Source organism: Melozone crissalis, unplaced genomic scaffold (genome assembly GCF_028551555.1).
Source record: "Melozone crissalis strain CALT ecotype California unplaced genomic scaffold, PUWL_Pcris_2 ptg000007l_1, whole genome shotgun sequence".
NCBI classification, from domain to species: Eukaryota; Metazoa; Chordata; class Aves; order Passeriformes; family Passerellidae; genus Melozone; species Melozone crissalis.
Window position 1 is genome coordinate 15,398,469 of NW_026535785.1, and position 15,944 is coordinate 15,414,412.

At 46.4% G+C, this 15,944-nt stretch overlaps 1 protein-coding gene across 1 annotated transcript in view; it reads right to left on the reverse strand.

Moving 5' to 3' along the window:
• The window catches only part of TSHZ3 (teashirt zinc finger homeobox 3), a 64,136-nt gene extending 50,497 nt beyond the window's left edge, over positions 1-13,639 (reverse strand). The window contains exon 1 of the mRNA XM_054296351.1: positions 13,600-13,639. Within this exon, the coding sequence (XP_054152326.1) occupies positions 13,600-13,639 (40 nt within the window). The remainder of the gene's footprint in view (positions 1-13,599) is intronic.
• Between the last annotated feature and the right edge of the window lie 2,305 nt (positions 13,640-15,944).

Sequence of the window (15,944 nt, forward strand, 5' to 3'; positions counted from 1 at the left end):
TACACACAATTAGCAGAGGAGCTGCTTGTGACACACTGACACGAAGAGCTGTGCAAAGAACACTCGGAGGCATCAGCCAGTGTGAAAGGGATGGTGTGTGCAGAACAGTGTGCAAGGTTTGCATCCTGCAGTTTAAATTCCCAGTATTTCACAGCCTGCTTCCTTGCAAATCTTGCTGATAATCAACACTAATATCTTATTTTTGATATTAAAAGTAAGCGGGTTTGTTCTCCTGGCAGCACAAACTTGAAGTTTTTCTTGAAATTCTAGAAAACAGGGTAAAGTACGAAACCAAAAATGGAAAAATACAGAGGGGCAGCGTGGCAGCCACCTCTGCATCACTACTTACAAAATACTTTGTAAAAAAGAAACACTACTAATGCAATCATCATACCTGTGATCAGTCCATCCACAGACTCCTTCAAAGCCTGAACAAACACCAAAGTTGGGATTTTTTGGACTACACAGGCATTTTGCTCAGCAATCAATCGTAAGACATTGCATTCTCACAAAAATACTGTGCCACATTTCAGCCTCAGAGCCAGCTTTTGGGCAGCAGCAGCACTGAGCCCTGCTCTGCTGGCAGCAGCACCAGCTGTGCCCAGCTGTTTTACACACCCTGGTCAGCACTGCACTGCCCAGAAGTGCATTCCTGTGTACCCTGGGCTGGGTGTGCCCTGCTGCACCCACTGCCAGGACACCCAAACTTGGAGGAGTTGGAAACTGGGCTTTGCAGCAGCCTTCTCATCATCCCAGCTACAAATAACTGGAAAATTGCTGGGAAATCAGGGTTCAGAATGGGCTCACATGAGCCTGTTATTCCTCTGGCTGATTGGAAATGAGATGGGTGCTGCCTGGACACCTCTCCTGTACTGAAGAAAGGGAAGGGCTGCAGCCCCACCAAGCTTTGCCTGCCTTGCTGGTGGCAGAGCTCGGGCACTCCAACTCTGCTGCAGGGGACAGCCAAGGAGACAATGCCCTGGAAAGGTGGCCCAGGATGAAAAGGCTGCATGAAAGCCATAGGACCCTCACTTGGACAGACTAACCACACACTCCAGTAACTGCCAGCAAAGATAGTGAAGCTGAAAGAGGCTTAGTGCAAGCATGCAGGAGATTTGTGACAGAAAGTTAGAACTCCATGTCAAGCCTTTCATGCAAACAATAAATATTACTTATGCTCATAATCAGACTTTTCTCCAGCATCGTCTTTGAATGTTGAACCTTTTTCAATTAATTAAAAACTATGCACTGCAGAGTGCATATTTTATCAGCCCTCAGCTGCTTAAGTGTCTAGAAAAGACCAGGCAGTTTTTCTTTTTTCCAGGCAACCCAGAGCAAGTACTTGCAAGGGTCATATCTTTTTAATTATCTTTTCTCTCTTTGATTAATTATTCCGTCTGACAATAGCGTGTTTCTAATGCTATTCACCTGCCTTTGATGATTGACAACTTTTCTGTCTGATTCAAAGCAAACAGCTGCTGCCATGATTGCCTAGCAACCAGGATGTGATGGATGAGCCCCAAAGATGGATGGCTGCAATAAATCATGTCTCCAGCTATAAAACTGAGAAAAGGGATAAGAATAAAAGCGAACAAAAAACAAAACAAGGTTTCTTCCCATGAGTGCACTCAGCTCCTTACCAATTACACCTGAAATGGACTTTGTGTGTATTAATAGCAAAGTTTTCTAATCAGTAAGAATGCAATGATGCCATTTGTATCAAGGTGTGTTTACAATTGTTACAGCAAATTGGCACTTGTAATTCAATTACCTACTGTGTTACACAAATGCAGGAGTAACAGAGCAAAGTTTTACCTTATATGTTTGAATGCTTTATAGAAAGTATTATGTTTTTTCAGAGTTTTTTCATGGTGTTGGACTTGAATGAAGGGCATAAAGTTGAATTCTCCTTACTTTTGACAACTGAGTGCACCAAAAGTAAACGGAACTGAAAAACTCATTTCTATAAAACACATATAAGGTCACTGCTGGCTTTAAAAAAAAAACATTTTAACTAAAATGTTTATTAAGTGTTGCTGTCATTCCTTTTTGCTAGGAGGGCATCCTTGCAATCAAAGAAAAAGTTGATGTGACAAGCAGTGTTTCAAAAACACCCGCTACCTGTGCAAATTCAAGACTGATTCAACAAGGTAATTCTCATCTCATTTTACCTACTGCTCCTGTAAATCATTTGAGTTTTGTAGGATGCACCAGGCAAGGAACAGTCAATAGTTTGTCAGCTCAGAACAAGTTTAACCAGGCTGGATATTGCACTTGCCTGAAGGGGCACAAACAGCCCAACACCTGAAGTTCTGGCACTGCCTATTGCTCCATTGTTGCAGTGTCTCCCTCCTGAAAGTCCCTGCCTGCACTTCCTAGGTAAGATCTAATTGCCTATAAAAAGCTGTTTCCTTAATTCTTCCAGCAGGTGGGGGTGTCCTGGTTCCAGCAAAAGTGCTTCAAAGAGGGAAGGGATTGCCCTCACTATTTACACAGCCAGGCCATCCACCCTCCAGGAGCACACTTGGGAGCAAACACCAAGGCTACAAGATTCACAATCCTGCATGAGGAGCGTGGGTGGAAAGAAATATCTGAATGCTGAAATAATTATGTCCTAGAACCTTCTTTCCTTTGCCATTATTTGGGACCCAGAAAAAAAAATAAAAGGTGCATCCTGTTAGCAAAAGGAAGCTGGAGTGTATTAATCTGTTCACAAGCACATTTTTATACTGGAAGTAGCAATGCCTGGCAGTGTTACACTGGATCAGCCACAGTCCTGTTTGTATTTTAGTGTTACACACGGCAAGTCTCTGTGCTCATGCAAGAGGCTGCCTGCATCCTTGCACGGGCCACGGCTTTGTCTACATTCTTTACAATTATTGAAATGCTCCCACTAAAAACTTAACTCTGCCTCTGCCTGTCCCTCTCCCTGTTGTACAAACACACACACACATCCACACACGGAAATCCAGCCCCTAAAACAATTGTAAGGCACTCCTGTAATGACCGGCGAGTATCTGGTAACAAACAATGAGAAAGCAAAGCCATCAATCACAACGTGCACGCCGAGGCCTCCATTCTGTCCCAGCTCATCTAACTCTCAAGTTACAGCTTTACACGGCAAGTCTAAATAATATTCAAAATGATAAATGGCACTATAAGCCTGATATCCATCATCAATCTTTTTTTAAGGAACATCCATCTTCAATAATGCACGTTTGAATCATGTGAAACCAAGAGCTCCCAGATTCATTTACACAACCCCCAGCAAGCCGGTGCTGCTTGAATGATACGTGTCAGCCAGTTTGTCCCAACTGCCAAACTCAAAAAAAAAAAGGGGGGGAAAAAAAGAGAAACGAAGAGAGACTGAGACAGCAAGAATACAGGAGGGGAAAACCTTCAGGGGGCTGGAGAAGGCGACTTAGCAGCTGGTATGAGAGCACATCACCTCCTCGGTGAGCGTGGCAGTGCCCCCAGCACCGCCGGGAGCTCCCGTTCCCGTTCCGTGCCCCGCTCTGGCCGGAGCACACCCAGCACACCCAGCAGCAGCAGCAGCACTGCCGGAGCGGGAGCTGCCCGGGCCCCCCCGGCTCTGCTCTGCCAGGGCCGGTGATAAATGACACATGTCATTCTGTCGGGAGGGAAGGGTGGGTCAGTGATGTATGGCTCTGCTGAAAAGGAAATCGACTGTTTGGCATGGTGCGGCTATTCTCCACCAGGATTTAGTTTCAGAACTCTAAAATGAAATCTCCGATGTTTCAAGTGCACGGTTAGGGCAGCCTGACGTGCGGCCGAGGCAGATCGCTGCCTTTTTTTTTTTCTTTCCTCCCCCCTTGATTTTTATTTTTTAACCTCTCTCTGCCCTTCGGATTTCAAAAAACTGCTCCACTGACTGGAAACTGCAAAAGAACAGACATATATCAAAGTCTTCAATAGTTATGATCCATGATAAAATTTAAATAGGTTGAGGTTTCTATTTTTATTTATTATTGGGGGGGAAAAATGGCATGCAGGCTTGACACAAAAGCAAGATAAAAATTAGCATGTTTGAAGTAATCGTCCCACAGCTTGACATCTGCATAGTAAATTTTAAAGGAAAAAAATGTGTCAGGCAGGCATGAGCTGTTCCCTCCCTCCCCCCCTCTTTCATTAGCTCACTGGCAGGGTGGCACTTCTGAACCTCATTACTGCAGGAGGATTTATGAAGCTGAACCCAATGGCAAAGAAAAGGCATCTGTCAATAATTGTAGGGAGCTGCACTCACAGCTTTGAAATCTCATTAAGTATGCAGTTATCAGGCATAAAGATCAAAAACATTACTCAACTCCGACAGAATCTTATGGAGGAACATTAATTAGCAACAGGCCTACAGTACAAAAAAAAAAAAAAAAACCAGACTTCCTCTCACACCTGCCCAACCCACAAACCAAAAGAAACACTCCTCCTCCCTCCAGAAAAAAATAATTCCCAGCATCTGAGACTGATCAAGTACATGAAACAAGAGAGAGGAAAAAAAAATCCAGTTGAGACAGTCTTGGCGGTGAAGAGAGAAAAGGAAGAAGCTGTCAAAGTTGAGAAGGATGTCAGCACTGGCCCTGATTACAAGGGCCTATACAGTTCCCAGGCCTTTTATCATCCCTGCCATCAAAAACAGACTCTGTGTCACAGATGGATGACTGATGGCTGCCAGTCTGGAGCAGCCTGGCCAAGCCTCCTGGAGGCCCCTGCTGCGATCTGGCCCTCCAGCAACAGGCTTGACCTAGCAGGGAAAGGGCTGCCGGCAGCGAGCCCAGTCCCCGAGACACTCAGAAACAGCACCCTGTTCTGTTCTTCCCCAGAACAATCCAGCGAGAGCTTGGTCAGGGTTTGTTTGTTCAGCTTACAGAAGTTAAATGTAATACTGCTGCTCGCCATGCAAAGCTGTGCATTATTTGAAAATAACACCAGCAAAAAAAAAAATTAAAAAAAAATTAAACAAAACCTCTTCTTTGTCCACGCTAAATGTATTTTTCTAATCCTGTTTCTAGTTTGCATTCTCACCACAATTTGCATGCTCAATTGCTTAGAAAATACATGAGAGAGAAATATAAATTTGGGGGGAAACATACAAATTCATAGGCAAAGCTGGACCATAAAATCAAGTGACCTTTGCAGAATTAAGTATTGTGTGCAACTAATTAAGAACTATGGCCATATTAACATTTTTTGTTACAGAATCAAGGATATCAGCTACACAGCTTAACCCATTGCACATATTTTTTTCATTTCCTCCCTATCAAAAACTGTGTTTGCAAACAATAACTCAAAGCTACTTGTTAAAAAAAAAAAAAACCAAAAAAAAACAAAAAAAAAAAAGAAAAAAGCAGGAGGAGGGAAATCACCTTCTGTAGTCTTTTTCCCACTTGGGACCATGCCTGAAAAGCTCCCTCTCTAGTTACATGCTACCTTTCATACATTTTATATTTCCCATAATTTTGCGCTACAAAGAAGCTTTCCACTGTACAGTTCCATTCCTGTGTTATTTCCTATGTCCTGGGTTTTGATATAATGTACATATTTGTCTCTCATTTCATGAAATACACAGTGATATTTATGTCTCACTTGTAGCCACACTGAAGATTGGCTTCTTAATGAACTACATCTTTAATACTGCACAGAGTCAGGGATATTCGCACGCACATGCAAGACAACCTGCCTGTCAAAATCTTTTCAATATCTGAAATTAATTCATTTACTAAAGTAATGTACTTAAAAAAAAATAAAAATCTTAGCTCTGACAAAATACGGAAGCGGAGGTTCCGCTCCGAACGAGATTTTTTAAAGAATTTTACAAAAAGTGTTACAATAAGGTGTTTATATTTTTCCGTATGCTTACCATATTACTTTTATTATGTGTAGCATCAAAGTGATTATAGCAATTACATCTAACAGAATTAATTATAGAACATCCCATCATATCGAAATACATAATGCATTAGAGGTAAGCCAAAGAAAGAAAACATCTTGACTGTGGTTACTATTGTTGGAGTATTTTTTTCTTTAAGCATGAAGGCGAAACCAAAGTAGGAAGAAACATACAGAAACAGTGGGGTAACAGTGAAATGGTAACTACAGAAATCTGAATTTCAAGGCAGGTACGTTTTTTACTAGCAATAGTAACCTGTGCGAAGCTGCGCTAGCACAAATATCCATGTAAAATCCATTAGAGTTTTGAATCACAAAATATGGAAACTAGCCAATTCACCTAACCAATGTGTTAGTACATAAAGACAAGAGTGTATGAGTGAAAGAGTTACAAGCCTTTACGTATGCAAAATAAATTCACTCAAAGCTTCATTAATATTAATTTAAATTCAGAACCCATTTACATTAAATTGTTCATTAAAAATTGCCTATTTTATGCAACATGCATTCCGCAAAGAACACATAAGAAACCGAAACAGAGGACTCAATTTAATGATGGAAATATCAAAAGTAAATGAATTTGGATCATTCCAAACGAATTACAAAGCAGCCCTCCGCTCTGTGCCAGCGCGCCAAGTTTGGCGGGACTTTGGCGGAAGGGCAGGGAAACCTCCTGGCTTCCCCCTCGCCAAGGCTTGGCCGCCGCCCTTCCCACCTCCCCAGCGCCACAGAGCCTTGCTAAAACGGGGATTATTTATGGACAGGACCTAAAAGCCAGCCCTGTGACAATGGTGGCTGAGCGTGAGCACACCGGGCTGCCCCAGAACTTGTCTGGATTGCCAGCGCTGCCGGGCGGAGCCACGCCAAGGGATGGCAGCTGGAGGTGAGGCGGGCTGCCCATGGAGCTCCTCACTGGCAAACTCCCACACCAACAAGCACAGTCAACTTACGTGATTCCCAACAGCTGCTCTGAATGAAGAAAAGAGAGTCATAATTAATAACATGTGTCCTGACAGAGTTAATTAATAATTTATAATTAAGTCTAAAATACGAACTTAGATTATTCTTGAGGAGTTGTCCCTTTACAGCCCGAAGAGGCCAGGTAATGGCATTGGCAAAGAGCTTTCAGATATTTTATGATCCTCTGGTAACTCTTTCCTTACTCTCCCTCCACCCCCAGGGGAAAAAAAAACCTTTGAACATTTTCTGAGAAATATCTTAAAGTTGATGCCTGCAATGAGAAGTGTTTAAATTCTGCAGATTGGCTCTCTGCTGAGATGACCAAAATATCTTTCAGGCGCAAAATCAGGCAAATGCAGTAGGATGAATCTCACAGTCTCTGAAATTAAGCCCTACTTATTTCAACTCTTTGAGTTCTTTTTATGAAAATGGTAACAAACAATTTCAAGCTCTGACAATGTTCTATTCTGCATTATTGTACTTAAGAAAACTACAATACAATCTCTCGTGGACTATGCTTTAAATCCTTTGAGTCAATTTTCATGCTTTATTTTTTTGTTATGTTGAAATCAAGAAAAATCAATTGCACAAATTTTTTTCAATCCTTCTGCTTTAGGTTATGACATATACCCACACAAAAAAGCAACGCATCCATTGTTTAGTGGGATTTTTAAAATTAATTTAATGTCTAACTGCAAATGCTGGAAACTAGAATTAATCTGTCTGGATAAAAAAAGGCTTACAGACATTTAAATGCATGTATCGGGACACTTTATCAACCTAACATAAAATTGTCATCTTATCTTATTATATGACTATTTTATGCATGTGTCAAAGAATTTGAAAATGAATGCCTGTCTATTCACTCTAATTACAACTGCATATTATCTGTCTGGATGTACCAGTCCATATCATTGTTACCAAATACAATATATTGTATTCACCTTTCATTTTTAACTTAAGGCTGATAAACCACAATTTGGGCGTAACTAAATTTTAAAAAAAATTACCAAACACACAGAGAAGAAGAAAAAAAAAATCAGACTAAAACACCTGAGGTAGATTGTTTAGTAAATGATGCTAAAGTATTTCACAGATAAGATAACATGCGACTGCTCAGCAACTATGTTATTTTTGGTGCTGTATCATAACCATACACACACATACACTCCTACTTGACAATGCAACACTTCAGGCATCTCAATACCTGATCCACTAGCAGCACCTTGAAAACAGGGCTGTGTTAAAATCTGACAATCTGTATTTGGATTCTCTAGGAAGCAGTCACGACATTGGATTAAAATATGGATTACTACACCGTAAAGCCAGCAGTGCCAAGGTTTGCTCAGAGAGATAACACGTAGGTTACTTTACGTTCTGGCAGATGATTTCTTTTCATTCACTCTCTACCACCATATGTTTCTGCATAAGCGTGCACGTAGCACGCTTAAAAATGTACCCCACACTTCACCCTGAAGGTGATCTTTTCTATACAGTTTCCACTAATCCTGGAAGCAGGGCTGACAAAAAGGACCCACTCTAATCCTGCTAACTCACCCTAGCTTCACTGCATTTCCCATAACCCTGCAGCAGTCACAATTCATTCTAATCACTTTACAAAACAATCTTTAGTAAAAAGAGGAAAAATGCAGACTTGTAAGCCAATTTAAGAAATAACTGCTGATACATCAGTTATTGACTATTTCACTCCTGCTCATGATAGTGCTCAAGGCAAAACCGAGAACAAAATGACAACATCAACCGCACGCAATAAACTGTGGCCCAGGAGAGCACTGAAGCCCTAATTGACAGCTGTCAAGCTAATGGGAGAAATGGCAGCTGATTCTGGAAAATTCTGTTTTCCAGGCAGATATTCAGGGGAATCTATCAAGCCTTTTTATATTTATGCCCCTTTTTCTTTTTTTTTTTTCTTTTTTTTTTTTTTTTTTTGCATTGTTCCTTCACACTTTGCCGGGGAAAAAAAAAAAAAAAAGCAGAGGACAGCCATAACTAATCATTTTGTCAGCTTGCTGCTAGGAAGAATCTCTGCCCAACAGAGAAATATGTGGCAGGTTTGGAGGCAAATAACATACCAAGGGCTGACACTGCAAGTACCTTTATAGGTAGCCTACTTTATCGCTACATTTACTTTTGGGGTATGTATGTAGTTGCAAGCAATTGCCATAAATTAAAGCGAGCGTTCGAGTTGCCGGAGTCAGAGCTGCCTGGAAATCTGGCGGCACAACCTGTGTGCCATCTTGCATCTGTTTGCTGTGCTGCACCCCCAGCCCCACGCTGGAGGGGCCGAGGGCTGGCACCAGCACTCGAGTCCCTGGGAGGTGGAAGTGCTCTGCACCTCTGAAGCATCAATTCCGTGAATTTCGGCGCTCACACTGACCAGGTGCAGCTTCTGAATGCAAGCGCAGAAGTTGGGAAGAGCCTCGAGCATGCAGCAATCTCTAGGATTTAAAACATACTATGCAAAATAAAAACAACCATAGGCCCAGGTTTGTTTGGTTTTTTTTTTTTCCCCAGAGCCTTGAAAACTCGGTGCAGTTGTCTGTTACTGTTTTATTAAATATATAAATAAATAAATAAGTAAACTAAATGTGATTCCAGCAAACCACTAGTTTCCAATCCCTCCTCACAAGGTATGTACACAAAATACGTATTAAGTCATTTCTGTCAGTAGGAAGTACATTTTCTTGATCTTTTAAATAGGTTTCTAAAAAAGCTGCAAGTGAAAGCTATAATTTAAGGATAGATAATTACTGTTTGCATGAACAAGACTGGCCTCTATTAATACAATATCTTAGCTTCTCAAGACAGTAGCCTCTAACTGGTAAATATACCTTATTCCTCCTGACTTACATGACAGAAGTCTTTGGAACAGCAATTCTGACTATCTTCTTGCTTTAACAGGTGAGGAATAAAATTGCAATCCCTGACTCTCCTTCCCAAATTTACCTATGATATTCAGCTGAGTCTCAAAGCAAACAAAGCGAAATTATCATTTTTACAGATTCTTGATTCTCAGAGACAGCTTTAGTCTTCCACAGTGTGGTGTTAACACTTGGGCTAGACATAAAGAATTTGTGCACCTGTCTGTTATGTCTGCGAGCTCTGTGCTGCTGAGAGTTCTTTGTTGTTGTTATTCTACTCCAGACCATTAAAAGGGTCCTAATTCCTATGACATGATTATCCAGGTACCAAAGCCCATTTGTCACCTGCAGCAGAAAATTGAGTTAATGCACAACTAAAGGCAACCAGGACTGTGTAATATCAACTTGATTACATCAAACTAGCTGCAAACCTAATTCTGCTGGATGACACTGCGTGGAGCTTGTCATCTCCAATCATTAAAGCTGTCAGGAATCCATCAGGTTTACAGCTAATTAGGTGAACACTAATGAAGCTGGCAAAACAACTTTTCTTTTTTTATGGCTGAGCGGACCTTTCAGTTTGGAGAAAAAAAATTCTCGAGTATTCTCAAGGTTGCTGGGGACTGGATTTCCTGAGTTACCAATCAGCAGACATCTTTAATTCTCCCCCCACCACCACCTTTTTTTCTCTCTCAGTACCAAGCAATCAATTTGTCATCACTCTCAGTATGCCACAAAAGCAGTCATGAACCTTATAACTCGCAGCTCTCAAGCCAAAAAGGGGGGGAAAAAAACAAAGTAAGTTTCTTCTGTCTTAAAATAAAACACCTCATACAGCTCACTTATTTATCTTCATGCACTTATCAACAGCATGAATGTTCTTGTTTTTTCACTCTTGTCAAATAAGTAGCCCTTCAGTCATTCTACATCCCCCATATCCATTAGGCAGAGGCATTTTGATAAAGTAAAGCCAAAGCTAGTGTATGGGAAAGAATGAAAGCACTCACTCTGCCAACTTCTGATTGACCATTAAGCTATTGATGAATGTGCCTGTCAGGAGAGAGACAATTAAATCAAATATGAAACAAAGTCGTTTTGACGGGTCATTTTGATAGAGCAAAACCATTCTTCCATCTCCTATTAGTCCTGCAGTCAAGTTTTTGTAATGAATATTTCTTAACTAACCTGTTATTTCTTAGCTGTTTTTTAAGGTGTTAAAAAAAAAAAGCCTTTGCTTTTCCTGCTATTAGAAAAAGTAACATTTCCAATGTGACCAATAAAAGCAGCATCTCAGTGGGAAGCAATTATACACAATACTAAATGTTTAATGTGGCTATCAAAAAGCTAAAAGTTTAAAGAGATTACACTTCTGCTAAATATGAAAGATAGATCGCGTATCATGGATGATTCACTTGAGAAAGGAGGGAGAGACAGAGAGTGGTGGAGGGAGAGAAGGATACCTCAGAATGCGTGTTTAGTGCAGAAATATTTTCTTCCAGTCTGTGGAGAGAGAGCCCACTTTACAGCAGAGTCAAAAATGGAAAAGCACATGGAAAATCTAGATTTTGCAGAACTAAATTCACATTACAAAATAGAATTTCTGAAGTATCAAAAAAAGTTCACCTCTGTCATTTTTATAGAAAATTGTTATTTGATGGCACGGGCCAGGAAAGCAAAATATTATCACGAAGTATTTGGCTACAATATTGTTTGCTTGATGCTATCACCACCGTACTGAGAAACTTTCCAAACTTTCTAGCTGTTTGCATGCGGGGTAAGACCGCTGGGAAGTCTATTTCCCTATTTCAAAAGCACTGCCCGACCGAACCCATGTGGCTGTCCGAGAGGAGAAGAAAGGAAACATGCACGTTGTTATTTACAATTTGCATTACTCCCCGAGCCCCTTGATGTTTACTAAACCCAAACCACCCTACTTGGAGAAGCTGTCAGGGAAGCAAGGGCTCCAGCAAGCCCAGGCTGCAGGATGGACTACCTGCCCCAGCAAGCGCCTAGCACGGGGTGCAGGAGTACCGGATCCAAGCTGTCCCTAGTACAGGCTGCAGGACTGACTCCCTGCTCCATGCTGTCCCTAGCCCAGGCTTCAGGACTACCTGCCCCATGCTGTCCCTAGTCCAGGCTGCAGTACGGACTCCCTCTTCCACACCATCCCCAGCCCAGGCTGCAGGACGGGCTCCCTGCCCCACACTGTCCCAAGCCCAAGGCACAGCCACGCTGCCAAGGATGCTCTGGGGAGCTTCCCCAGCTCCAGCCCGGCCCCTCGAGGCTGTGCCCCGGCAGAGCAGTCCGTGCCCCGGGCCCTGGCGGCCCGGGCGGCCCCGGCAGGCCGGGCCCAGCGGTGGCTCCGCTCGCCAGGGCCGGGCCCAGCGGTGGCAGCGCTACCCAGGGCCGGGCCCAGCAGGGGCAGCGCTACCCAGGGCCGGGCCCGGCGGTGGCTCCACTACCCAGGGCCGGGCCCAGGGGTGGCCCCGCTCGCCAGGACCCCTCAAGTTGCGCTCCCAGAGTTGACAGGCCACGTGTGACGTCACCGAGTCTGGCGTTACCATGGCAAGTGATTTATTGATGTTTATCGGGAATGAATAGATCAAAGGCTGCCGGATGACAGGCGATCAATCAGACATCAAATCAAGGATGGCAACAGGCCAAGGAAACCTTTTCCAGCCCACATATCCCCAACTAAGGATTACTGTAAAATTATGTGGGGCTTTTCTTCTACTGTTTTCTTTTCAATTTGGCTTTTCCAAAAAAATACTGCTTAAGTTTAACAGGAGTTGACATTTCTGGCAAAAGGAAAACAAGCCAAACAAACAAAAACCTCACCAGCACAAAGCCTCGAAAAGTAATTCTAAAAAGGAAAAAAGAAACCAGTGGAAATTGTAAAGGCACTATCAGAAACATTCACCAGTCACTTGACAATACACAGACCCTTTTTCTTTTTTTTTTTTTTTCCCTCCTTTGGTTTACTTTGCAGCTTCTCCTCTGGACTCATAAATAAGAAATCAATAGGATTAACAGAAGAGGCTACCAAAGAAAGTGACCAGCTAGGACGGTCTGTCTGTCCGGCAGAGACATCTCCAGTGCAGTACAAGGGCAGAAGAGAAAAAGGTAAAAGTTGGGCAAAGGAACCAGTTCTGGGCTCGGATCTCCAACTAACACTGCAGAGCCTCCAAATCACTTTGTCCCTGCCACTTCATTCACAGCGTGCCATATTTTTATACATGCCCTCTCTCTTTTTTTTATAGGAAAGAAAAACTAAATAAAAAGAATATTTTCCCTGGCTTTCACAAACCATTTGCCTGTGAGGAAAGGGGATGTAGAAGAATGAAGACTACGAGGGAGAGAAACAAAGTAGGTGCCAAAGTACGGGCTGGAAATAACCAAAATTCCCCTTCTTCTTCCCCCAGCCCCGGAGTGACACCGACCATAGAGCCCGAGCAGCGTGTGCCCGCACACACCCGCTGCCCCTCGCACAGGGCTACCCCAGGACCGAGCCGGGCGACGGCAGAGTTCGGAATAAATCAAAGTGGGCACCAAAAGTGGGCAACGGGCTTTCATGCGCCCCCCACCCTGAAGAAAAAAAAAAAATAAAATCCCCCCAAAACCACCATCCCGGCGCTGCGCCTCAGCCCGGGAGTTGCTCGGCAGAGCCCTCGGCAGAGCCCTCGGCAGCGGCGGGCAGCGGGGCAGCAGCGGGGCCGGAGCGGCGGCGGAGCCCGCCGGGAGCCGGTTATGAAAGAGACGGAGAGAAGCGAGAGGAGAAGCCAGCGGCCGCGGAGGGAAGGGAAGGGAAGGGAAGGCAGGGAAGGCAGGGAAGGCAGGGAAGCGGCTCTCGTACCTGCTGCGCGCCGGGGCGCTTGCTGCTTCCTCCTCGGCATGCTGGGCTCCTGCGGGCGCCGGCGGGGGGGGGCAGCCGGGGCGCGGGGGTGGGAAGAGTTGCCTCAGCCCCAGAGATCCGGTGAGCTGCTCCAGCCTCGGCGCGAGGGCTGGGTCGGGGATATATTTTTTGTTGCTGTGCATACACGATGCCGAGTAGGAGGAGGAGGCGGCGGCGGCGGAGGAGGAGGAGGCGGCACAGAGGAGAGGACAGCCCTGCTGCTGCTGCTGCTGCTGCTGGCAGAAGAGGGGGGAAGTTTGACAAATCGCCCCGGAGGAAGGAGGAGGGGAAGCCCCCCGAAGAGGTGTGCGGGCGGGAGGGCTGGGGAGAGCCCGCAGTCCCCCCCACCCCGCCCTGCGCCCCCGGTGCCTGGCCGGGCTGGGAGATCACGGCATAAAGACAGGGGATCTCTTGGCCGGAGCCGGCGGAGCCTCAGCCTGCGCTCTCCACTCCCGGCTCAGCGCTGGAGCGGCGGCGGCGGCGGCGGCGGCAACAGGCGAAGCTTGAAGGGAAACGAGATGATCGCGGTGTCACTCAAACTGCTCCGCCGAGGGGGAGCGGGGCACCGCCGCCGCCCGCCCCGGGCCGCGCCTTCACTCAGCGCGCATCGCCCGCCGGACCGGGCACCGGGGCGGGCAGGGCTCTGCCCCGCCGGCCGGGGCGACCCCCTCGCCGCGCCCCCTCCGCCACCCAACTTCGCCCGCCGCCGGTCTCTCGAGCCGCCCGCGGCGGAGGGCTGGCCGGGCAGGGACGGGCAGGGCAGCCCGCCGGGCTCCGCGCCGCTCGCCCCGCTCCCCACCGCAGCCCTTCCCTTTCCGCCCCCGCGCGCACCCGTTCCCCGCCGGAGCCCCCCGCAGCCATCGCCTCCCGCCACGCCGGGGCACGGGACCCCCCCCGGCGAGGAGGGCCCGGCCCGCCGCTCCATCCCGGCCGCCCCGCGCGGTGACAGCGGCGGCCCCGGCTCCCCGCCGCGCCCCGCAGCGCTGCCCGCCCCGGCCGCACTCACCGGCGCGCCGCCCGCCCGCCGGCACATCCAGCCCGCCGGCTCCCACCTGGCTGGCGCCGCGGCCGCCGCGCTCCGCTCCGCGCCTGCGGGCGGGCGGTGTCGGGGCCGCCCCGGCCGGCGGCCGCTATCGGCGGCGCCCCCGCCAGCGGAGCCGCTGCTCCCGCCCCGCGGGGCCAGAGCGGCGGGGAACGGGCAGCGCCCGCGCCCCACGCACCCGGCTCTTCGGGATGGAGCACTTTTGCCTCGTTTTCCCTGTTTTGGGGGCTGATTTTTTTTTTCTTTTCTTTTCTCTCTCTCAGTTTTGGTTTTTTGTTTTTGTTTTTTTTTTTTTAATTTTTTTTTCTCGGTCCAAGTTCACTGCCGAGCCGCCGCGCTCAGTTCGGCGAGCGCCGGCGGATCGATGTGCTGCGGGTTTGATTGCGCATCCCTGGGCGGCGGGGCCGCGCGGCGCGGGGAGGGCCGGGGCGGCGGGGGGCGCGCGGGGCCCGGGCCGCTCCCGCCCCCGCTCCGCCCGCGCGGGACCGGGACACGGCAACAGCCACGGCCAAAGGGAAAAAAAAAGAAAAAAAGAAAAAAAAAAGAAAGAAAAAGGAAAGGAAAGAAAGAAAGGAAAAAAAACCCAACCCAGTAGCTTTTTTTTTTTTTTTAAAGTTCACGGGGAGGAATTAAAAAAAAAAAAAAAAAAAAGGCTGAGCTCACTTTTACGGTAAGATCAAAAAAAATTTCCACTCGCCCCCATTCTTCGAGATTTGGGATAATTCCAAATACCTGACTAAGTGCAGATGTTGTTGCGTCTTCACATCCTATAAAGCCGCCGTGCCGCTCTCGGGCTCTCGCTTCCCTTTCAAGTTGCAGGAAATTCAAACACTTTACATGACGGGTGGAGAAGGTTTGGGATTTTTTTTTTTTGGATTATTATTGTTATGAGTTGATTTTTTTTTTTAAGCTGATCTTTAGGATGAAAAAAAAAATCGCAGTCGCCTAAAGTCCCCGGGAAATTGCTACTGTTGGGGGAAAACGAAACATTTCTTAAAAAACAAGAAAATGGTGAGTTGTCAATTGCCGCTTCTGCTGCCAAACTCGCTCAGTTCCATCTCATTGATACTCGCTGGTTGCTCCTCACAGTTACAGTATCTGCTCACAGAAGGAGCGATCAGATCTGCTTAAGAGACGACACCGAGACGTTCCCCCCCCGTCCCCAAAAAGCCCCGTGTGTGTGTGTGTGTGTGTGTGTGTGTGTGGGTGAGCCGTGCGGCAGGACGGGGCCGGGCGGCGGGCAGCCCCGGCGGGGCGGGCGGGC